The 23,273-nt window shown below is 52.6% G+C and overlaps 3 protein-coding genes across 7 annotated transcripts in view; 2 read left to right on the forward strand and 1 right to left on the reverse strand.

Moving 5' to 3' along the window:
• The window catches only part of TAOK3 (TAO kinase 3), an 84,986-nt gene extending 75,527 nt beyond the window's left edge, over window positions 1–9,459 (forward strand). For all 5 annotated transcript variants that reach the window (XM_086761432.1, XM_086761436.1, XM_086761433.1 and 2 more), the window contains 7 exons: window positions 1,995–2,231; window positions 2,404–2,532; window positions 3,472–3,675; window positions 5,948–6,187; window positions 7,149–7,361; window positions 7,788–7,970; window positions 8,083–9,459. In XM_086761432.1, the coding sequence (XP_086617558.1) occupies window positions 1,995–2,231; window positions 2,404–2,532; window positions 3,472–3,675; window positions 5,948–6,187; window positions 7,149–7,361; window positions 7,788–7,970; window positions 8,083–8,244 (1,368 nt within the window). In that variant the 3' untranslated portion in view covers window positions 8,245–9,459. The remainder of the gene's footprint in view (window positions 1–1,994; window positions 2,232–2,403; window positions 2,533–3,471; window positions 3,676–5,947; window positions 6,188–7,148; window positions 7,362–7,787; window positions 7,971–8,082) is intronic.
• A 1,148-nt stretch (window positions 9,460–10,607) lies between these two features.
• On the reverse strand, window positions 10,608–13,191 carry PEBP1 (phosphatidylethanolamine binding protein 1). The gene is made up of 4 exons (XM_086761850.1): window positions 13,039–13,191; window positions 12,615–12,724; window positions 11,924–12,024; window positions 10,608–11,523 (listed from the first exon to the last, which is right to left on the reverse strand). Exons 1-4 carry the CDS (start codon window positions 13,171–13,173, stop codon window positions 11,306–11,308), a joined length of 564 nt encoding a protein of 187 aa, XP_086617976.1. The 5' UTR covers window positions 13,174–13,191; the 3' UTR covers window positions 10,608–11,305.
• Window positions 13,192–14,419: 1,228 nt separating this feature from the next.
• On the forward strand, window positions 14,420–23,144 carry VSIG10 (V-set and immunoglobulin domain containing 10). The gene is made up of 9 exons (XM_086761780.1): window positions 14,420–14,565; window positions 15,294–15,578; window positions 19,252–19,533; window positions 20,351–20,644; window positions 21,111–21,221; window positions 21,455–21,582; window positions 21,674–21,686; window positions 22,235–22,420; window positions 22,568–23,144. Exons 1-9 carry the CDS (start codon window positions 14,481–14,483, stop codon window positions 22,636–22,638), a joined length of 1,455 nt encoding a protein of 484 aa, XP_086617906.1. The 5' UTR covers window positions 14,420–14,480; the 3' UTR covers window positions 22,639–23,144.
• The last annotated feature ends 129 nt before the right edge of the window (window positions 23,145–23,273 follow it).

The raw sequence follows: 23,273 nt of genomic DNA on the forward strand, positions 1-23,273 counted from the left end.
GAGAAAAAAAAAAACCCCACCAAACGTTCTGAACTACAGCAATACACAGGGCTAGTGCTGTGTCTGTGTTTCTGGAGTCACTTCTACAGTCTCGCGTGTTCCTGGTGCCTGGCTTGGGTCTGTTTCATTACCTAGTCTCAAGCATTTGAAAGCTGCTGTGTTACACTAATTACTGGGGTGTAAGTATGTATTTGATTCAGTCAACTTCAAACTAACATCCCAGATTCCTTGTATGAGGAGGATGTGTTTTCTGCATCATCGCTTACCTCGTTGTTGATGTCTAACTTCACTAATGTGGTGAACCCACTGTCATCGCTTCCTGACACAGCACTGTAGTCAGGCCAGTTCTTCGTTTTCTTTACAATTAGATGTTTGGTTTTCTCTCTGGGGTTGTCTTTGGAAGGGATGAGGGGGGAAATTGTCCACTTCAGTAGCTTCATCCTTTCATATCTTGTTTCTGTTCTGGGACTCTGGCTAAAGCTTTCTTGGTTGGTAACGATTTACTGTAAATAGTTGTTAATCTGTTTCGAGGTGCTGGCTTTGGAAGGCTCCTACCCTCCTCTTCACACTCCTTCCAAGTGTTGGTAGTCATTTGGGCCGAGACAGGAGGCGGCGTGCTGTCTGCCTTGGCTGATATATCAGTTGTGGTGTTAAACTTGTTGATACTGGAGCTCTTACTTGAGCACTGCTTCCTAGTAGCTACTAGTCCCGAATCGCAGGCTGGGGTGATTTAAAGCCACAAGTGGGCTTTGTTTGCTGCTTGGTAAAGCAGCTGCTCTTCTTCTGTTGATCTCAAGCCTTCTTGGGTCTATAGGTGTATCCCATCCTACGTCTGAACTTTGAAAATCTCTGAAAAACAGCCTTCGTCAAATGACAGCAGTGCTGTAGTAGGTGCCAGTCCTTCCTCTTGGCTGCTGTGGAGAAATTCATGGGAAGGCTGGGCTCTTGCAGGCTGCAGGGAGGACTGTTGGTTCATAAAGCTTCCATAATCACCTTCAAAGAGCTGAGCACTTCGCTTTGTACTTGTGAAGTGTGAGAGGGAGAGGTTCCCTTGAACAGAATCAAGGGCTGCAACGCTGCACGTGTGCTAAGGGCTCCAGCTTTTGGCTCCCAGGACTATCGTATAAAATATCAGCCGATCTTTATATGTGAAGTTCCTAGAACTGTATATTAAAAAATTAGCCTCAGACACTTTTTCCTTTTGAAATGGAAGCATTACCATTTTCATTTTCTTCTGAAAATCCTTGGCACACATTACTGGAGGTTTTCCTCCTCTCACACGGATTCACTTAGGCGTGGAAATGGATGTGGAACTTGTGAGTTTGTTTCAGCTGAGCAGGGTTGGAAATCTGCTTAGACCATCTGATCAATCTTGTTAAGAGCACACAGTTCCAGAACAGTGCTCCCTTGTTAGAAAACTTTCAATTTTAGTAGGGAATGACCTCAGTCTGCCATCCTCTTGAATTTTAAGAAGAAATTTGAAAGGAGGGTACTCATTGCAGGGAATAGGTGTTGAGGGACTGAGTTGGAACAGTGGGGACTTAAGGGGGATGGAAAGAATGGGTGGGTTGGGAGTTGTTCTTAAAATGAATGCCATCTTCTAAGTCCACGTCACCCGTGGAATTTGAGTCCTGTGTCTGAAGAAGGTTGTCCAGCAGCCACGTTTGTTTCCAGATCTCCTCCACTGTTTCCTGGAGTGATTAGTAGCGTGCTCTTTCGTTTATTTGTAACACGATGGTTTTCTGCTCTGTTACTGAAAACGCGCATAAAAATCTCCTTAAAGATGGGAGGGGATGGAAATTGAGAGAAACCTTATGGCCTGGTTTGTGATACTAAACAATAGCACCCTTTGAAACCTGGAACAGCATTCCCTGGAAGTTGATTTCTAGGAGTAGAGCAAAGCAGAGTCTGGCTTACAGGTAAGCAGCTAATATGGAGACCGCTTGTCTGTGAAGAATGTCATGTAGCCCTTCTTCCCCTTTTCCTGACATCAGGTTACAAGACAGATCCATGAGCATGAGCAGGAGAACGAGTTGCGGGAACAGATGTCAGGATATAAGCGGATGCGGCGCCAGCACCAGAAGCAGCTGATCGCCCTGGAAAACAAGTTGAAGGCCGAGATGGACGAGCACCGCCTCAAGCTGCAGAAGGAGGTGGAGACACATGCCAACAACTCGTCCATTGAGCTGGAGAAGCTGGCCAAGAAGCAAGTGGCTGTGATGGAGAAAGAGGTGAGTAGAGTTACAGGCTCCCTAGCTGTACGAGAAGATTGGAGGGAGAGGTGTGTACCAGGTCTCCAGGAGAAGGCTGTGGAAGAACTGCTTAAAACCCACGTTCTGAAGTGCTCTCTGTGGTTACCTGCTCCCTCACCACTTTTTTTTTTCTTCTCTATGTGCTTCACAGACAAAGGCAGCTGCAGCAGATGAAAAGAAATTCCAGCAACAGATTTTGGCTCAGCAAAAGAAAGACCTGGCGACCTTTTTAGAAAGTCAGAAGAAACAATACAAGCTTTGCAAGGAAAAGATTAAAGAGGCAAGAAACCATCACTTTCAGGGCTGAAGGGGGGTGGAATGAACATGAACTAGAGTTTTGTTTTGATAAACCTGGGCCAGCCCAGGGTTTTAAGAGATACTCTCATGCTTGGAAGCAAATTTAGATTCTCAGCAAGTAAATTTTCAGGAACTGGAAGCATCTGGCAGCATTTCTAGAATAATCTGTTAGGGTGCTAGAGGTGTCTTCACAATTTGCTGTAGCGCAGAATCTTTGAAACCAAGGGTGATGAGGGAAAATGGGACTTCATAGAGAATTCTTCCCTTTTGTCCTCTTCTGTTTGGCTGTAAGTAATCAGAGCAGTTATTTAGATATCGCTTGACTAAAAGCCCTGTGATCACCTATATGCATTGGAGAAAGAAGTAACTCGGTATAGAGCTCGTCTATCCCAAATTGCATTCCGTAAGTACAGTGTCCCCACTGTATCACAAAATCCCTTGCTGTTTAAGAATGTAGAGGTGAGAAAACAATAGTAAGGAGCCTTGTTAAGTATCTGATTTGATAGAGAATCAAGCATGAGTCCTGTTGGAATAAAACTTAAGCCCAAGCCTGGACTCCTTTGTAAGGAGGCTGAGCAGGGCGCCGGGGGCTTTGACCCAGTCTCTTTCCTGGACAGCCAGCGCCTCCCCCTCCACCTTACTGCCTTTCCATCGCTGCACTGTTTAGCCAACAGGATAATTGTGTTTAATGGCCACTTTTTCCTTCTCCTCTTGGTGGGTCATCATACAGCTCTAGAGGCAGTAGGGCTGGGCATGGCCAGGTCAAAAGTCTGTTTCTGCTGGTACCTGGTGGTGTAGGCAGGATTTTGGTGTCTTTTCATGAACTGAATGGCAGAGTAGCAGCCAGTGGCTGAAGGTCCTCCGGGTCCTGCGTCCCTGTGATCCTAAGGGAAGTCTTGTTTTTGATCCTCTCTGCATGCAGGAAATGAATGAGGATCACAGCACGCCAAAGAAAGAGAAGCAAGAAAGAATATCCAAACATAAAGAGAACCTGCAGCACACGCAGGCTGAAGAGGAGGCCCATCTTCTCAGCCAGCAGAGACTCTACTACGACAAAAACTGCCGTTTCTTCAAGAGAAAAACGATGATCAAGAAGCACGAGATGGAGCAGCAGAACATTCGAGAAGTATGTCACTCTTCCCTTCCTTTCCCAAGCGTTTCTTTAACTGTTTTAGCTTTGCGTCTGTAAAAAAGTTTGCCATCAGATGTTCGTGTTTCCAGTTGCTAAACAGAACTTGCGAAAAATGTAGGAAACGTGTTTGGAGAAATACTTTTCCACACAGATGTGGCTGCTTTTCTTAAATGAGGAGGGGTGGTGTAGTTGACTTGCAGACAGAAACATTATGGGGGCCACCTGCTCTGGGTCAGGTGCTTCATCTGAACTTCGGGCATGAGATTTTGGGGGATCCTGTTGAGGTTCTCTCACAGCGCAGAACAGTTTGTGCCGTGTTGAGTGCTGGGGCCACCTGTGGGCGAGCTGTGGGATGGCTGGAAGAGCATCCTGTGAGGTGTCCAACTTGTTGGCTAAAGAAAACTTACACAGTTGACATGTGTGTAGTAAACCAGCAGTAACCTTAAACGAACAATATTAGGGTTGCAGAACAAAATGCTATAGACATGAGAAATACCAAAAATTCAGTCCTCTTTGTGTCTGTGTTCTGGTTGTCTCCAAACAACCTTTCCGCTGGGCTGTGTTCAGGTTAGTGCTCAGAATGGGTGCTGGCTTGTTAATGAGAAGCTGTTCAACATCTTGCTTTTCCTCGTTAGTTATCAACCCTTGCCTTACAGGCTGCCTGTAGCCAGATGCCACTCTGGAGAAATAATTATTACTTGTAGATTTTTCTCCGGTCGTCGCTGTATCATCTGCATTCTTCATAAATGTTATTTTTGGATAGACTATCAGATGGAAAGGTGTTTTAGTAAAGGCTGAGAGTGAGTGGTCAAAAATTTCTAATAATCCTGTACTTAGTCTGCCACCATCATATTTTCTGGCGTACTCAGCATTGCCCTGTATTTCACCTGTTTGCAGCTTTGCTGCCCCTGACTTCACATGTGCCTGGGGCCGCTCAGCTGCTTTGCGCATCGCATCCAGACATTTCAACTCAGATGCCCTGAAAACAGATGACTGAAAAATCAGATTTGGGCACCCCTGTCACAGCAGATCAGCTCTGTGGCAGGGGGGAGAACAGAACTCAGTTACCCTAGCACGGTATTTTAACCAGGAAACACTCCTCTGAGGTCCTGCATGACAGAGATGTACCTTTCAGAATGATCTAAGTGTTTATTTCCTGACAATAATATCCCTGTTGACTAGTTTAAATTCACTGGATCAGACAGCTGAAGTAAATAACACTTCAAGAATGTGTTGTTTTTTTCCTGAGATTTTAAGTAAGCACAGAGGTGGTTCTTGTACAAATGGGGAAGTGTTTATGAGAAGTGGAGTGCCTTTTGCTTCTACTGCCGTTAGACTCGTTCAACTGAGCCAACACTGTGCTGGGCAGCGCGCGTAGCGCGAGGCAGCCCCGCTGTGCCTGTCTTAGTCTAGCGTGAAGCATAGCGATGAGTTTGTAAACCTGAGAGCTAAAGCTGAGACGTACCAGCAGACCATCTGTGAAGGTCACCAAATCACCAGCAAGGGGTACAGCTGTAATCGCTGCGTGACTGAGCTGGATCCAACTCCGTGCTCCACAGCTTGTTGCTGATAGTTTGAGTCAGAAATATTAGCAGTAATCACGGAGAGAATCTGGTCTCATCTTCCTTGGCTTGCAGCTCAGTGAAGGTTTCCTTAGACTGCAGGGCACCGTGTGCAGGAACTCTTAGGTATGCCTTGCAAAACCATGGAACGCCAGGGCTGTATTCTTATTTTAAAAGATTTTTTGCCTCAGGGCAAAAACCTTCCTTTACGCAGTGGCAGATTAAGTTATTTTTCTTCCCTGATGTGCTGGAGCTATTCGCCTCGGCTCGGGCCATTCTAGTGTAAGTGATACGAGAGAAGCCTCATCTCCCAGCGTCCAGCAAGGGCTCAGGATCGTTTAAAACAGACAAACAAAAGCCCCTGGTTCTGTCAGGCACCCCGGCTCTGAGCACCCCAGGGTGTGTTTGTTAAAAACGTCTGTGATTCACAGAGGGCTTGTGTGTGGTCCCAGTGCCACCTGCTGGAGGCTCCCTGGGTGGCCGAGGAGCAGGTTACAGAGGGATGGTTGGGCGGATGCGAGCTGGCCGCCCTGTTAGCCTTCCCGTGCTGCTGGGTTTGTGTTTCCCTGTGGCACCTGGAAGTATTTGATGCCATCTAGAGGAATGACTAGCCCACCCGACCTTGCAAACTCCACTACCGCATCCGAGGGCAGGGAGAATCGCTCCTCAGCTGTTGTCGTGTGCTCTGCTCTCCTCCTGTGCAGGAGTTAAACAAGAAACGGACCCAGAAGGAAATGGAGCATGCCATGCTGATCCGGCACGATGAGTCGACGCGCGAGCTGGAGTACAGGCAGCTGCACACGCTGCAGAAGCTGCGAATGGACCTGATCCGGCTGCAGCACCAGACTGAGCTGGAGAATCAGCTGGAATACAACAAGCGGCGAGAGCGGGAGCTGCACAGGAAGCATTTCATGGAGCTCCGGCAGCAACCAAAGAACCTGAAGGTGCTGGAAGCTTTCCTCCTTCCTCCTCTTCCAACCTCTGTCCTGCCAGGCGGGCTGGTCTGCGTGCTCGCTGCCGCCTCTGTGCAGCATCCGTGCTGCAGAACCACTGTTCTTCACCCGCGCTGTGCTCTCCCTTGGATCCTTTTCCTTTGCGCAGGGCTGCTCTGGTGTAAGGAAGTTTCAGGCTCTCAGAGCAAAGAGCCCACTGAGGACTTTTTTTTTTAAGCGCCGTGCTAACTGAGGCTGCTGGGGAAAAACAGGCTGGTCCTTAGCGAAGTATTACAGAACTTGCTTCTGATGAGCTGTGCTGCCTTCAGGCCCTTGCTGGTGTCAGCCTGTAAACCTCAGTATGGAAAGGGGCTGGGTGGTTGCTCCTCACTTTTGGAGTCAGCAGAGGGAGAGAAAACATGGGTGTGCTGGGCGCTGGGCTCTTTCCCAATTTGGCTGCAGGTTGATTAGGAACCTCTGAGCTGCTGTGGGATATTTCTGTTCCTCCTCAGAACGTCCAAAAAGGCACGTTGCTTTTACTCACTTTGTCGCACCCTCGCTAGGTCTCAGCTCTGCAGGGTCAGTGTAGCACGAGGTAGGGGAGGCAGCTTGCGGAGGCCTCGGTGCGGTAGCAGAATGGGAGGCCTTGAAAAAGCAAATGCTTTTCGGGAGGGCAGGCAGCAGGGTGATGGGCTGGGCAGCCTGCAGGAAGCAGGGGTAGGAGATGGGGATGCTCTGGGCTGAGGAGGGCTTAGCGGATCCTGTTCCTGGCCCAGGCCCGTGGCCAGCGCCTGAGCTGGCGCTGCTCCTTAGGTGGCTGTGCGCGCAGAGCACACCCTGCTCACCCGGCTGCAGGAGCAGGAGACCGTGCAGAGCGCAGGGTTGTCTCTCACCAACCTGCCCATTTTGGATGTACTGTCACCTCCCATTCCCAAAGCTCTTCCTGCTCTTCACGTGGTTCCTTCCTTGGCAGGCTATGGAAATGCAGATCAAAAAGCAGTTCCAGGACACGTGCAAAGTCCAAACTAAGCAGTACAAAGCACTGAAGAATCACCAGCTGGAAGTAACTCCAAAGAGTGAGCACAAAACAATTCTGAAGAGTCTGAAGGATGAGCAGACGAGGAAGCTCGCCATCCTGGCGGAGCAGTACGAGCAGAGCATCAACGAGATGATGGCCTCGCAAGCGGTAGGTGCAGCATCCCCCTGGACAGGGGGTCCCTCGCTGAGGGGCGTGGAGGTGGGGTGCCGTCAGTCCCCGCAGCACGCTGTGCTCTTCCTGTCCTCGCCGCTGGATGGTGAGCGAGGCAGTTGTGTTTATACCTATTCTAAATAATGCATCAGGCGGCACTTTCCCTCTTGTAATAAGCATCCGGCAGAAGATGCATCCCGTTCCTGCTGCCCCTTGCGTGCTGGGCTTTTGGAATTGGATCTTCTCTGAGGCTCCTGCCTCGGTGTGAGTGGGGAAGCTGCTGTTGATGCAGCCCTTCCTGCTTTCTCGTTCTGCCACCAGCATGAGAGACTCCCCAGCCTTGAGAAGGAAGTGCGTGGCTAGCGTCGGAGCACAGAAGTTACCCCTGGAGGTTTAACTGCTGTTTTCCCAATGATCTTACAGCTACGGCTGGATGAGGCCCAGGAAGCAGAATGCCAAGCCCTGAGACTGCAACTCCAGCAGGAGATGGAGCTGCTCAACGCGTACCAGAGCAAAATTAAGATGCAGACAGAAGCACAGCACGAAAGAGAGCTCCAGAAGCTGGAGCAACGGGTGTCGCTGCGCAGGGCGCATCTGGAACAGAAGGTACGTTTGGGGTGCGCTGCCGGGGGGTTCCACGTGCAGATCTCGCCTCGGGAGCCGCCGCAGCTGGGACGGCCGTGCTCCGCTAAGGCGCTGCCGACTGTGCTTCTTTCAGATCGAAGAGGAGCTGGCCGCCCTCCAGAAGGAACGCAGCGAGAGGATAAAGTTTCTGTTGGAAAGGCAGGAGCGAGAGATCGAAACGTTTGACATGGAGAGCTTGCGGATGGGCTTTGGGAATTTGGTCACGTTAGAATATCCCAAGGAGGACTATAGATGAGGTTCAATTTTTTTGCCATTTAGAAACAAACAAAAAAAAAAGCAAACAAAATGATGATAAAACTTGCAAAACCAACATTCCCCATGTTAACGGGCGTGCTCTCTCTCTTTCTGTCTCTCTTACTGACATCGTGTCGGACTAGTGCCTGTATATTCTTACTCCATCAGGGGCCCCCTTTCCCCCCGTGTCCAGTCCCGGTGCAGGACGGCTCCTGGCGGTCTTTTCCATAGTATGTCACAGTATTGATGTCTCTGTGCAATGATTCAAAATGTTTCAGTGAAAACTTTGGAGACAATTGTAATGGAGAAAAAAAAAAAAAAGTGGATGTATGTTGCTTTTGAGCAATCACTCATTTTACCACCAATCAATGAAAGTACAAGCAAAAAAAGAAAAAAAAATAAATAAATTAAATGATATCTACAAACCCAGGGGGAGAGAGACTAAATCCGCAGCCTTACCTTAACTAGCTGCTGCATAACTTTATTTTATTTTTATTTTTTTGGTATTTATTCATCAGGAATAATTAAATAATAAAAAATTTTATTAAAGATTGAAAAATTTGATACATTTTACAGAAAAAAAAAAACTTAATCGTGATGTACATATCAGTGGTGACATATTATTACTTTTGTGGGGGTGGGAGGGGCGGGGCGACGATCCGGTGATTTTTAGAAGAACCGTGCCAGGCGAGGCGGGGCTGAGACCTCGGGGCCTCGGCATATTCTTGATTGTATCATAATCATTTTCTGCTGTCGCAGAGAATGTGAATACACTTAAACGAGCCCACAGGATCCCAGTAGCACAAATTGGGCTTTGTCAAATCGTGTATTTTGTGTATAGAAGGAATTTAAGGAGAGCTTTTACTTATTTTCATATTGTATTTTAACTGTTTCTCTGATCAAAAATTTTTTTACTTCTTTCCCCCCCCTTCCCTCCTGCTCCCAGCCACCCCGCCCACGCTCCAGTTCAGTACTTGGAGTTCAACACTGTCTGTCAGATCATCCCCAGCCCTTTATTTTTCTTTCTTTTTTTTGTTTGTTTTGTTTTGTTTTGTTCCTCCCCCAAGTCCACCCCCAACCCCATGATCTTGGTTATAAATATTGCATTATTCACACTTTCAAACTGTGTATTTTCTTACAATAAAAAGATTTAAAAAAAGGCTTTACTTCTTTTGCATGCACTTTAAAAAAAAAAAAAAAAAAAAGAAAAACAAAACCAACAAAAAAAAACCAACGAAAAACCCAACAAAACAGCAAAAACATTTTTCAGGTTCCAAGGAAGAGCATGAGTAACTGTCAGAGCTTTTAATTATATTTGTAAATAAAAGTGTTCATCACAACGCCTCGCTGTCTCATTGTGGGAAGAGCGGCGCGTGGCCTGGCCCCCGCAGTCTGAAGGTGGGGACGGGAGGTGACCCTTCCCCTCCCGCCAGCGCAGCTCCCGCGGGCGCTCAGAGCCGCGAGGTGTCCTTCAGCCCGCGGCAGGGCTGCAGGAACCCCTGGGGCTTCGTTCCAAACCTGGTTCCCTTGCCAGTGGAGGTTTCAGGCTAATGGGTTGTGGCTTTTTTTTTTCTGCCCTGCTTCCAGCCCTGGGCCCCAGCCGGACCAGCCCTTGCTGAGCACGGGGAGGTACGGCTGCTCCAGCGTGTCTCCGCCTGCGTGATGCGCCGATGGGGATGTTCTCCTGAAATCCATCAGCCCTGTTCTAAGGGCTGGATGAAAAACTACCTTGGGGCAGAAACCAACCGCCTTTGGTAGTTACATCACTGCTTTTTACAGGGCCTCGCTGCAGCCTGTTGAGGTTTTTCGTAGGTGTTTCTCAGGCCATCTGGCTGCAGACCTTTGAGAAATGAAGTAGCTAAAAAATGAGGGAAGGCTTTGAGGTCCATGAAGTGAATTAACATTGCCTTCATTTTTTTTAACCTTTTAAAGATATAAGACTGCACCAAAGGTTCATTTTCTGCCTTAAGTGCTTAGGAGACACCACCAGGCCTCACTGCAAGCTGCTGGAGGATCAGGAAAACAACCAGGACCCAGCAGCTTGGCTGGCAAGGGCTTCAGGTCAGTACAGCTGGTGGTGCTGGCAGCCAAAATCTGCGGTTGGGGTTCAGCTGGGGTCCTGCTGGGAGGAAGGGCTTGCTAACAGCTGGCTCTGCTCCACCCCAGCTGGCTACATCAGCTGCAAGAAATGCCAAGGTGGGTTTTAACTGCTTTGAGCTGTACTTGCTTCAGGCAGCACAGCCGCCAGGAGAGTGGAGCTCCTGTCAGAGGGTCCAGCTTTACAGCAGGAGGAGGAACGCAGTGACACCCAGCTGCTCCTGTAAGCACTCCCCTCGTCCCCCCCAAGAAAACAACCACACCATCCACCCTGGTAAGTGTTTAATTGCACTGTGAGCAAACAGCACGTTAACATCAGGTGACAACAGAACTCGAACAAAACAAAGTGGTCTCTCGGCTTTGAGTGGCAACACGGAACAGAAGGTAGGGCTACAAACCAGCTTCCCTGCTCCTCCCACCAGCTATCCCCGCACTACTTCAGTGGTTCACTGCGGGGACGCGGAGGCACTGGCCAAAGACTTAAGGGTAAAAATAAAGGGTGGGGGGGAAAGGGGGGAAGTTTCCCTTAGACTGCTCTCCTCTCCTGGAAGGGGAGTCCACCCAGCCAGCTCCAGCCCAGAAGTGGTTCTGTACCCACCCCACTGCTGCGCAGTACCATTTCAGTACAGCACAGCGCTCTGCAGTGACACTGACTTGCAAAGGCTCTGATTCCCCTAAGGAGGTCGGCTTGGAGGGGGTGGCCCTTACACGGACACCCTGGCAGAAGCTGGTCTAGCTAATGATCGCCTGTACCTAGGGGAGGCAGCTGAAGCGCAGCGCAGGGCTGGACCACACCGACACAGACGCAGGTTCAGGGATAGCGAGAGGGTTACGGTTCCAGCTGTCAATGCGGGAGAATTGGGTTCAACTCACTAATCAAACAAAACTACAGCGACGTGCTCTGACCGGCCTGGTCTCCAGGGGCGCGGGGTGTGCTGTGCAGTGCTTCTTCACGTCCCATTGCCCTACTTTCCCGACAGCTGCTCATAGAGCTTCGGCACATAGTCATCCCACTCCGCCTGGTAGCAAGTGCCAGCCACCGGCACCCCCAGCTCATACTTGCTGCGGAAAGAAGCCACCTTGAACTTCCCTCGTTTGTCACCGGAGCGATTAGAGAGGATGGGCTCGTTGCAGGTCAGCTTCTTCGGCTGCTCATACACCAGCCACACGTAGCGATGCAGCCCTGCGGGAGGAGACAGCGTTATGAGTGCCAGTCACCTGCAATTCCCGGGTTTAGGGTTTGCTGAAGGGAGCACAGGAGCACGGGGAAACGGATGCCTGCATTCCCCAGGATCAGAAGGCTACGTATGATGGGGCTAAAGGAGCTTAGAGAAGAGGGACTAGATACGCTTGAACGGCTCGTGCTGCCTACCAACTGCAGGCAGAACAGCGCAGAGCTGTCACCAGACAAGGGATGGTGGAGATATGTTGTCCGTGCTCGTAGCCGTGGCGACAAGCAAGGCAGCCCTGCGTGGGCCATTTCTGCAGCGCAGCACAGTTTGCAGCACGCACTGAGCAGGCAGCCAGTTTTCTGCAGGCCTCCCCACCCTCCCCTGCACACCACCTTTGATCCAGGTACTGACCTGTTCCTTTGGGAGGTCCAGAGCCGACATAATCTGAAAGCACAGTCCCACTCCCCACATCGTTGCCTTTCATGTTGGTCACCAGGAAGTGATGCCATTCCCTGAAAGGAGAAGGCAAAAGAGAATCAGACTGCCTCACAGCCCCAGCTAAGAGCTGCCTTTGCTCCAAGCTGCTGCTTTGTCCTAAGGCTGTCAGTGCAGGGTAACTGAAGCTAACAGCTGCCACTCCTGCTTTGCCAAACCCAAAGAGCACGAGTCCTAGAGCAGGTACGGCCTCCTGCAGGGCGCAGAGCCTCTCAAAACCAGCTCTGTCATCCTGCATTGCAGCTCTGGGAAACCCAGAACCTGACCTCTAAGCCTGATTTGAGAAAGGTGAGCTGGTTCCAGGTTTAAGACTCCACTGCTAGTACAGACAGACCTAATTCCAAGTCACACCTGGGCCAAACCAGAGCAAACAGCAGAGGCTGTGCTTCTCCAATCTACAACAGACCCCTGGCAAGAGCAGCTGCTCCTCCCCATGCTGTCCTTGTCTCAAGGAGAGATGCAAGAATACTGTCTCTATCCCAAACTACAGACTCACTGCTGCGCCTTAGGCAGAGCACACGCCCAACCTCCTTCTAAGCCTCTGCTCAGACCAAGAGGGATGCTCCATTTTCACCAGACGAGATAGGGAGTAGCCCACCCCCATTACCTGAACTTTGGGTCCTTCCTACTGGGAGCATCTGGGTCTGTGAGAACCAGGGTGTAGAGCTTCTGGGGATCGCAGCCATCCCACTCAATGCTGGTGGGGCGATGCTGGACCTGGAGGGATGACAGCGCTGGCAGGAGCAGCCTGTGCCTGCACCACACAGCCCGTGCCGGCCAGCTGCACTGCGCACGGAGGCCACCTGCGGCCCGCGCAGGCAGCAACACCCGAGGAGTTCAAGGCCACTCGAGCCAGGCCTGGCCGCGTACAAGAGTCGACAGCAAAGCAGGGCACCCCTCTCTTCCCCTCGCACCCGGGAAGGGTCCGACGGGCGCTGCCAGAGCGAAGGTGCAAGAGGCCCGGCCGCCTCCCGCCATTTTGCGCGCCCCCGTGCGACACACCCCCGAGCGCGGCGCCGGGGCCTCCTCACCTGAGTGGGCGTAAGCACCTTGCCCAGCTCGTCTATCTCCAGGGAGCCATACTTGACCCGCAGCGGGTGCGCCGGCTTCTGCTCCACCTCGGTGAGGCTCAGCGGCCCGCTCCACTGCCCCAGGTCCACCGGCATGGCTGCTGCTCCGCTCCGCTCCGCTCCGCGCACTGCGCCCGCCCCCGGCTCCCATTGGCGGAGGCGCCGCCACGCTCCGCTCCCATTGGCGGCGGCGCGCCCGCTAAGCCTGTCCCCCGCGCCGGCTATTAGGGCGCCCCCAGTCGGGGGACCGCGGCGGTACCACCTCGGTCTTCACTCAGGAGGGGAGAGGTAGAGTGATTACCTAAAGCAGCCTCTGCTTAACAGCCTTAGCCTTGCTATTAATTAGGTTATAATTTATATGCCAGCGCCCGGGGGGGGCAGCCCCCTGGATCCAGCGTGCCCTCTCGGCACTCTGTCCCATGCACGCCTCAGCCCGGTGCGTGATGGCTGCTGCCAGGGCTGGCTGTGTTGTGTCTTCTCCAAGTGGTAAAGTGTTCTGGAGGAACCTGAGGATAGCTACGCGCTTTACAGCCCTTGCAGTGGGGTTACACAGAGAAGCAATCTGTGTATTACTACCTATAACAAACCAGCCTGGAAGTTGCTGTCTACAGTGGTGGACAATGCAGGACCATTGGGTCACTTAGCATCAGTCAGCAAAAAACTCTGTCATTGGGACAATTTGTTCTAAATGCATCCACTGCTGAAATTTAACAGCATGTTGGCATTGCTTTGTTACGCTCACACTGTGGAATCCAAGGGACAGCTTTAGAGAAACTGAAAACATTGGTACCTTTCTCTTGGGCGTCTGTTGCCTTGGGGCCCCTCCAGCTGTGAAGCTCATCCTCTACTCTTTCCACCTGCTGCGTCGCAGCCCTTCTTTGCTCTGTGCTCTGCTTCTTTCCTCTCCAGCTTTGGCTTCAGCTGCTGCCTGCTTTTTTTTTTTTCCCCATATCCAAGAATCATATAGTTTGTGGCACAGTTCATAGTCTTTATTGCTGTTCTTCACGCTCCCACTGCTCCTGGGGTGTCTCAAGCAGATGAATGACTGAAGATCCTCTGGGCGGGGGGCTGTCACTGACTACCTTCACTTAGTTTTGCCTTCTGGAAACACCATTTTCCTTGCGTTAAATGTCCCTGCTCCTTGGACTGCACCCGAAGTCAGCGCCCGCCTCCTCGGGAAGGAAAACCGAGCTCCGGCCGCTCAGCGGGGGCGTCCCCCAAGATGGCGGGCGGGGCCGGGGAGGGGCGGGGCAAGATGGCGGGCCTCAGGCGGCGGGGGCTGATGCACGGCCCCTTCACGGGCCCCGGCGAGCGGGCAGGTGAGGGCGGGCGGGTCCGCCGGGGCGGAGGCCGGGCGGCACCGCCTCCCCGAGGCGGGAGGCTGTGGCAGCGGCACACGGACGATGCGGTTCCCCGGCGGGACGCCGCCAGCTCGCTTCTTCCTCGCCCTTTGCGTTTGGAGGCTGCTGCCGCGCCGGGACGCCGCAGGTAGCGGGGGCTGAGGGGAGGGGGGCGGTGGGCGTTGGTGGGTGAGCACCTCCGCCCGCCGTGCTCCCGAGGGGAGCTCCCCAGTCGGCCCTAATGCTGATTTATCTTTTTAAAAAGTAATTTATTTTTTTTTGGGGGGTGCTGAAATCAACAAGATTTCCATTTGAAAACAAGCAGCTGGCTGAGTGGGCTGGTAGTAGGGGGGACTCGTGTGGACCCTCGAGCTGGCAGTAGGGTCCAGGTGCCATTTGGAAGGGGAAAGTAGGAAAGGCGAACGGGGGCTGTCGACAGTTGTGTCATCTTCCTCAACAACTACCGACATCGTGGCGGCTTTTGTCTCTTTTTTTTTTCCATACCGTGCGCTCCCTGAGCAGCGCAGAGGTGAGGCTACTTGGGCAAGTGGTCTGGCAAAATGCTGGGTGAGCGTGGCCGTTGCCGTGACCCGGCGTCGTTAGTGCTCTAACACCGCTCTTCTCTGGCTCCTTCGGGTCTGATGCCCCCCTCTCTTGGGCAGAAATACCCTGTCATTGCTTTCCTGTTGAGCCTTTAAAGCTGTGTCCCTCTTCCTGACCGTGGGTCTGCACTAAACGTTGTTAGCTGCCAAATGCATCTTGAAGATCATTTGGCAAGAGCCCCCTTAACGAGCACCTCGGAGGGTTGATGTGTATCAAATGTCCGGGTCTTTGCCAGTTCCCTGCCTCCCCAACGCTGTCCCTCCTGTTTTGCAGGAACAGAGGAAGTGGTCTTTGGGAAGGCTGGAGGAAGCATCCTCCTTTTGTGCCGAAATGTCTCCAAAGAAGCAACCGAGGTGGTCTGGTTTCAAGGAGATCCGCACTCTTTCCCCCCACTCTTCTCCTCAAGGGTCACCTTCCCCCCAGACGTCCGTTTCTCCCTGGTTGACAACAGCTCTCTGCGCATCACAGAGTTGCGTGTGCAGGACGAAGGCAACTACACGTGCAAGGAAGTGCTGAACAAGACAGACCATGAGCACAGGGTCCAGCTCTTGGTAGCCAGTAAGTCTGTCCTGCATATGAATTTCTTCTGCTGAGGCTCGGAGGTTCCCAGGTTAATCTGGCACTGATGGAAAAATAGTGTAAAAAAAAGGGCAAGGAGGTCTTACCGTCCAAAATCTGTGAACAGGCTGGTATTACGTGATTACGCGTTCACTCACAAGCGCTGAGATGTGTGCCTGAACGGTCCGTCAAGGGCCAGTTGTGTGCAATGCAGAGGATGAAATGCCAGCTGTTGAGTCCTCTTGCGTTCCTTCTTCACTGGTGACGATAAACTAGTTTGTGAACAGATCTTTTAACGTATCCTTTAACTATTTCAGGATGGCCCTTTGCCTCAGAATCTGGCTGACCTGAGCCTTCATAAATCGTAGGAGGGAGGCTGCTGCTTGCTGTCTTTTTTTTTTTTTTTCCCCCTTGATTGAATTACGTGTTTGAAATAAATGTGCTGTGCCATTCCTCGTTGCCATCGTTTTGGCGTGAGAATGGAGAGTCCTCAGCTGATGAGTTGTTTGTGCTGAGTCTACGGTGCAGCCTTCTGATTTTGATGGAAACACCACGTTCCTCAAATTTCCTGCTGGGAGCACTGTCCTGGGAGCGTGCCTGTTGTTGTCAGCATAGGCTCTTCTTTCAGCCGTTTTTTCCTCTTGTGTCTTTTGGTGCCTACTCCTGTTTCCATCCCGATTTCATTCATTCATTCTCTTAGAGATCTTCACAGCATGGGTGGAAGATCAGGCTGGAGAGTGCTCAAGTCCATTACTTCGCACACTGCTGGTGCAGGTCCTTCCTGCTTCTGCCGAGGAATCGTTGTCTTGCCTGGATGTCCCATCTCCTCTGTGGGATCAGCCCCCTGCAGATTAGCAGGGAGCACAAGTGTGGCTGGTGCCACTCTTGGCCCCTTCACCAAGTGGGATTGGATGTGACATAGGCTCTGGCCCCTCAGACCTGGGCTGTCACCTGCTGTCCTTTGTGCCAGCCAATACTATAGGGCTGAGGAAAGGGAAGGATTGCTGCCAGTTTGCCTGTTTCGGTGACTCTCTCTGCTCTGTTGGCCTCTGCCTTGCTGGTCTTTCCGTCAACGCCTGTTTTCTATTTGCATTCAGGGTGTTCCTTCCTCCTTCGTGTTTGTTGAAAGGTATGTGTTGTAAAAGTTGTACCTGTTTAGTACAGATTAAATCTCTGAAAGTTCACACGAATAAAAATTCCCTTCCTGGGGCAAGGAACATGCAGATGGGCTTTGTAGGGTCACGGAGGGCTGGAGTGAAGGAATTGAACCCCAGACTGCTTCAGAGAATGTATACGTAGGTGTGGGGCTTAGCGGGGGGAGACCAAAATCGGGAGCGTTGGTGCAAAACGCTCGGGAGCAAAAGCTACCTACGGCATGCCAAGTGTTGGTGCTGCACTCTGAACTTCATTTATTAGCATGGAATTAATGTGCCAATTGATTTCCAAAGGTTACGAAGGCGATGTGGCGCAGTGGTGTGCCCTTAAATAGGCGAGAGAGGCGTTTCTGGTGGTGCTTTAGCTCAGCAGAAGAAGCGTCAGTGAAGGCCAGATGTTGAAGATTCTCAGCCTCAAACTAAAGCACAGTCCCTGAATTTTCACGTTCACTGTTACTGGAGAAACTTGGGCTGGGGTGGACCTCGCAGACACAGACTTGTCACCACCGTGAAAGAGCCACCCAGGATCTGTAGGCTTCACGTGGGAGTTACCAGAAAGTTACCAGTGGGTTGTACCAGAAAGTTATCTTTTTGCATTAAAATTGCATTAAATTAAAATTTGCATTAAAATGTTTACTCTACAAGCAGTAGAGTAAACATTTGAGCAACACGAGAAAGGTGCAGCCCTGCCCTGATCTGCAGTTTTGTGTTTGCTTTGGATAGGAAGCAGATGGTGTGAAGGCAACGTGCAATTGCACACCTCCCAGGGATTTTTTGGTATGCTTGTGTGCAATTTGATACGCGCCAATGTTGGCTCTCCTGTGAGCATGAGGTCCTTTTTGCTGGTGTTTTGTGAGGTTTTTAGGTTTTTGGTTTGTTGACGTGTCGGGAACAGATACCTGTTAGCACTTAGACAGAAGAGGAGACTTGTACTGGGAGCTCAGGATGTAAAGCCAATGGTTTCAGGAGGCAGGTTCTGGAACCAGCACGGAAAGCGCAGCTCTGGCTGGATGTCCTGGGAGGGCTGTGTCTGCCTCTCGACGCGAGGCAGTCCCTGGAGATGCAGGCTGACAGGTCGCTGTTGTTAACCAGCGCCAGGATTTGGGATCAGCTCTGAGACCTCCCCAGAGCTGGTACAGAGGAAGTGCTGTAGGGAACTTTCTTGCCAGAGCTGGATGGTTTCAAAGATCGTGCGAGATGTGTGTGTATAGTTCCTGGAAAGCCAAGCCCCAGGAAGGTATGTTCTTGTAGCTCACATGCAGTTTTGCTATCATGTTAGCTTTTCTAAACTGATGTTATCTGAAAATCACTTGAATAAGCGCTCCACAAAATGAACATCAGGCATCCCTCTGCCACCTCTTTCATGGGGCTTGCTTTGGCAGCATCGGATCTCTCAGCGGGGTCTTGTTCAGCGTTGGATTAGGCACGCCAGCCGCAGGGACGCGATGCGTTAATTCTGCCCGGATCAGAGTCCGGGATCCGTACGGCTGTTGGACGAACACATGTGTATATCTGCGTGTGAAACCAGCTGATGGGAGAGCGGCAGGAGCTCACACTGCGTGGAGTGTGAGCCCCGCTCTGCCCGAAGGAGTTGCTCTTGGGTTTCTGTTGGCTTCTGAGCCGCTCCTGCTATGGCGTAGCTGTTTGTGTATTTAAATAACAAACACAGTTGTGCTGGTTACAAGGGACGCTGGCATGAAGCCAGCTGTGACTTACCCTGCCTGTGTTCTTTGTTGGAGTTTGTCCCCAGCGCTGCAGCATGGTGCGGACACGGAGCGTGGTGCGTAGCTGAGGAACACCATCTGGCCCCGCATGGCAGTGACAGTGGTGCCGGGAAGGAGCGGAGCACGCTTGGTTTGGCTTCAGTGGCAAGTGGCCATGGCCCTGAGAGCTGGAGTCACCAGGATTCCCTGTGGGAAGAACGTCTTGCACGCTAGGAACGGCCTCCTCCTTCACCAGCGTGCTGGTCTTGCTGGGGAAGCCCTCTAGCTTTGGGCTGGTGGCTCTGAGAGGCTAGTTACTTGTCCCTGAGCAAGAGCACTGATGCTTTCCAAGTTCCCTTGGGAAATCCGAGTGCTTGTATCAGCGACGGGGAGAAGCAGAGCCTTGCTCTTGAGTAGTGTGAATTGGTGTCACCCCCTCGTAGCTGTGGCAGGAGAGCTGAGGGCAGTGTGGAGATTTTGTTCTCCCGCTGCGTTTTTAGGTGCTTATCTCATCTCCGCTGGATAAAGCTGTGGCATTAGTCTGTTTCCTCCCTGTGCGCTGGTCCCTCAAGGCTTTGCTGCGGCTGCTGTTACGCCTTTTGCACAACAGCCTCCTGCTTCATCCCCGTTGACCGTTCAGCGTCATGCTCTCCAGGGGCTGAGGGACGCAGGTCAGGGAGCAAGACAGGCAGGGAGACCAGGAAGGCTTTCAAGGGCAGTGATGGCAAAAACAAGCACTTGCAGGGCTTCCAGCCCTGAGATGTTGAGAGCTGTGACTTGGACGTGTTTCTAACCGCGTGCTGTTCTTGCTGATAGATCCACCGCACGCAACACTGAAGTGCTGGGCTGAGACCTCCTCGTCAGGGCTGATGCTGCAGCTGTTCTGCAGCTGGCCTGGGGGGTACCCCCACCCCACCCTGCACTGGAGAGAAGAGGGGCACGACCTGGAGAACTCCAGCTGGGTCATCAGCTCCACAAGCTCTTCGGACACTCACGTGGAAACGCTGAACAGCTCCCACCTCTCCCACCGCAAAGTGTTCAAGTGTGTCGGGAGCCACGTCGTGGAGCAGGAGGAGCCCGCGTGCACTGTGGAGATAAGTGAGTGGGCTTGCCTACCTTATTAACTGTTAATGAGCCTGCTAATGACGGGGCAGACAGGCACCCTGGTCATTCTCTGCCCTCCAGAGTGGTCAGGGAAGCCAGGTTTGAGGGGGAGATGCTAACGAGGCAGCGTGGCAGGGCTTGGCTGTGCCCAAGGCACAGAAGTCCTGCAGCTGAGATCCGTCACAGCACAGGTGCAGGTGAGTTGTGTTTTGGGTGACATTCAGGGGTGACAAATCTCCCCACACCAAGTTTTTCACCTGTGCAAGCACTCACGCCTGTGTGAAAGTGAGAGGTCGTTTTAATGCCTTGCTCAGCCTGAGATGAAGTTTGGTAGGGCTGGGTTTATGGGAGGAGGGTCCTGTGTGCCCCCAGGTCCCTTTCAAGGCTCCGAGGGATCTGACTAAAGTGGCTTTCGGAAACCTGCGCTGTATTTATCCTCCGAGGGTTGTCAGGGCTACGCAAGAGCTCTGCTGATCCCAAGGAAAATCCCTGGGCTGCCTTTCTCCTCGCCGGCATCTTCCCACTGGCTGGCCTCCGACCGTTCTTGGGTGTATAAAGACAGGTGTGGGGAAAAAAATAAGGACCGAGCAACGTGAAAGTTGCTCGGGTCGCTCCTTGGGCAGCTGCTGAAGTCTTGTGAATGAACTGAATGCCAAACCCACAGAGCTCAGGTCCCAGGCTCCTGTCTGATTTCCTTCTGTTAATGATTATTAATCAGTCAGATGGCTAATTGCTTGTTATGTTAAACTTCTCCGTTCCCCCCTTGACCCTTCAATTTTTTTTTTTTTTTTTTCCCCCTTGGGTTGTTCAGAACTCCCTTCCCTGGAGTCAGAGCCCCCGAAGACCTGCTTTGTGGGTGACAATGTGACTCTGACGTGCCGGGTGACCGAGAGCACCCCGGCAGCGCGGCTCACCTGGCTGCGGGGCATCACCCAGCCGGAGGTGGAGATCCGGCCCGGAGGGAGGTACCTCATCGCCCAGGAGGGCAACGTCTCGCGGCTCACCATCCAGAACTGCTCCCAGGGCACCGACGGGGGCTGCTACGTCTGCAAGGCTCAGAACCCCGTGGGGCTGAGGGAGCTGTTCGTCTGCCTGACGGTGAAGCGTGAGTGAGGTGGCTGTGGCAGGGAGCGAGGAGGAGTTGGGGACGCAGCTCACGGGGGCTGCTGGCGAACCCCCAAGGGGCTCCATTTGCATTCCAGGGCGCAATTGCCCGATTCCCCTTGCCACAGCATAAAGGGCCTGGCAGAGGGGCATTCTTGTTACCTCCCAGGGGTTGTGGGCACAGAGGAACACCTCTGAGGGCCAAGCTGCTCCAGATGCAACGGGCAGGGGTTGATTGCCTTTCACTAAATGCACATGGGCACAAAAATAGGGGCCTTGCTGTGGTGTTTTCTTTCTGATGAAGCGTGAGTGCCTGAAGCTCTCACCCATTGTGCTGGTGGGACTGTTGCAATGGTGGGAAGTGGGGCTGAGACAGCACCGGGACCCGCTCTATTGCGTGCACTGAGATTTCCTTGTCCATCTGCGTGCCAGTGACAAGCTGGCCTCCTGTTGTCTTCTCTCCGCAGAGCCAGTGAACATCGTTGGGGTCGTGGGTGCGGTGGTGGTCCTGTGCCTGCTGGCTGTTCTCACCGTCACCGGGGTCGTCTTGTACTACAATCCCCTCCTGTGCCTGATCGGTAGGAGCTCTCCTCCGCACAAGCCGGGGAGGGGGTTACTGCTTCGTGGGGTGGCCTGGTTTTGTCCCTAACTGACTCGTCCCTTCTGGAGTCAGTTGCTGATGGTCACCCCAGCCCTTGGGCCTCATCCTGCTCCTGGTCACAGCCCTGTCAGCCCTGGAGGCAGATGGGCTGGAAACACACGGTCCTTCCCCAGCTGAGTGCTCCAGGCCCCTTCCCCTTGCCTTCTGCAGGGAACCGTGCTGTGGTGGGCCTCCTCCCCTGTCCTTGTCACCTTTCTGCTGCTCTCATTGTATATGTGGGCAGGTCACCTTCGCGTCCGTGCCTCTATGTGCAGCTGCCGGAGACCAGCCTACTGCAGGCAGGATTGGCCGGGGTTGCACAGTAAAACCAGTTCTGTGCTGCTCTGGGGCCGGTTGCTAATGCTGTCTTTTCCCTTCTCTCCCATTCAGGCACCGCGCTCAGGTGAGTTGATTTTCCGCAGCCCAGTCCCACAGTCATTCTGTTCCCACAGCTGTGGTGCTGTGGCACGGGGAGGCTTCTCTGAGGGTCTCCGTTTCCTCGTCTGTACAAGAGGGGAGAGTAACCCCGCTCGGGAGAGGCTCGTGCAGTTTGGTGCATGAATATTTTTTACACGGAGGGTTGTAGAACACTGGCCCAGGTTGCCTGGAGAGGTGGTGGAAGCCCCATCCCTGGAAACATTCCAGGCCAGGTTGGCCGGGGCTCTGAGCAACCTGATCTGGTTGGAGATGTCCCTGCTCCTTGCAGGGCGGGTTGGACTGGATGACCTTTGAAGGTCCCTTCCAACCTAAACTATTCTGTGATTCTGTGAATATTCCTGAAGTGGTTGGAGGGCTTTGGAATATGGGAAACAGAGCAGAAAGCTGGTGGTGGTGTTTCGCACACCATTAGTGCAGGACTGGAGGAGTCCATCAAAATTGGTGGTTTTGGCATAGAGGTTTGTCAAAGGCAGGCTGGAGGAAGGGTCAGGACAGCAGTTCTCAGCCTTTCAGCCTACCTTGGCTCTGCTGTTCACAGGAGTCAGGACTCGGATGATATCTTAGTGCTGGTGGACTCGGAAGACGACGATGAAGGACAGGGGGAAGAGGAGACCATGAACAGCTCCACCAAGCAAGAGGTGATGGCGCTGGTCAATGGGAACAGTGTCCAGGCCACTTATATCAATGGCCTTGTGGAAGGTGAGCCCCGGTGCCTGCCTGCTGGCCAAGTTTTGGAGTGGGAGCTGGTCTGTGGGGCTTCCAGGAGCAGCTGCCGGGGAGGGAGGAATTCCCGTTGTCTGGCTTGTTGGCTCTTGCTGAGATGCTGCTGCTCTCTGCCCTGCACAGGTGATGACGGCGAGCAGCTCGGCGGGGTCTCTCCGCAGGAAGCGAGGGGAGAAGAGACGCAAGGGAAATAGCTTCCATCCTTCCTGCAGAAGCATGCAGAGCTCCGGCTGGATGTCCAGCGTCGAGCACGTCATTGCCGCGCGGCTGAGCGCGGGCCGTTGGCGTCCTGCAATGGGCTGCTTCGGTCAGAGCGTCCCCACTTCCTTCTCCACCTGCCCCTTCCTTGGCTTTCACTCCGTCCTTCCCCAGCCTTGTTTCTCCGTTTCTTCTCTCCTCTCTTCACGTTCCACTTCGGCTCAGGTGTCCTCTTTCACAAGGTGGCACCCAGCGCAGATGGAGCTTGGGAAGTGGGTCCCAGCAGCCCGCTCATCATGCCTGTGATGGACTGGGATACCGGTGCAGGATTCTGGCTCGGTCGCCGCAAGCAGAGCTGGGGTTGCGGGGAGTGGGATGCAGAAAGTTGCCGTGGGGCTGCAGCGGTGCTGGGATAATGGAAGAAGCAACCGGCGCATGGGCAGGGTATTGGTGATGCTGACTCTTGGGACGCTTCATTGTTTTTATTATAAATATTTTTTTTTTTTCCCCAAGTCCTTCTGAAATGTTGCTCTGATTCTAGGTTGGGAGTTACCTGTACCTTGTGGTGTGATTTTGAGGGGGATGCCTGGCCGTGATGGAAAGCACAAAGGGAACTTACGGAGGGAGGGGA

The sequence above is a fragment of the Chlamydotis macqueenii genome, chromosome 17 (genome assembly GCF_036417535.1).
Source record: "Chlamydotis macqueenii isolate bChlMac1 chromosome 17, bChlMac1.mat, whole genome shotgun sequence".
Lineage (NCBI taxonomy): Eukaryota > Metazoa > Chordata > Aves > Otidiformes > Otididae > Chlamydotis > Chlamydotis macqueenii.

Bases quoted from the DNA above. Each gene is read 5' to 3' on its own strand.
- PEBP1 (XM_086761850.1), bottom strand. From the start codon at position 13,173: ATGCCGGTGGACCTGGGGCAGTGGAGCGGGCCGCTGAGCCTCACCGAG. The intron at 12,725-13,038 runs GTGAGGAGGCCC...TCATCCCTCCAG, and splicing joins AGGTGCTTACGCCCACTCAG to GTCCAGCATCGCCCCACCAG. The intron at 11,524-11,923 runs GTCAGTACCTGG...CTCCTCCCGCAG, and splicing joins TGGACCTCCCAAAGGAACAG to GGCTGCATCGCTACGTGTGG.
- VSIG10 (XM_086761780.1), top strand. From the start codon at position 14,481: ATGCGGTTCCCCGGCGGGACGCCGCCAGCTCGCTTCTTCCTCGCCCTT. The intron at 14,566-15,293 runs GTAGCGGGGGCT...CCTGTTTTGCAG, and splicing joins GCCGCGCCGGGACGCCGCAG to GAACAGAGGAAGTGGTCTTT. The intron at 20,645-21,110 runs GTGAGTGAGGTG...TTCTCTCCGCAG, and splicing joins CGTCTGCCTGACGGTGAAGC to AGCCAGTGAACATCGTTGGG.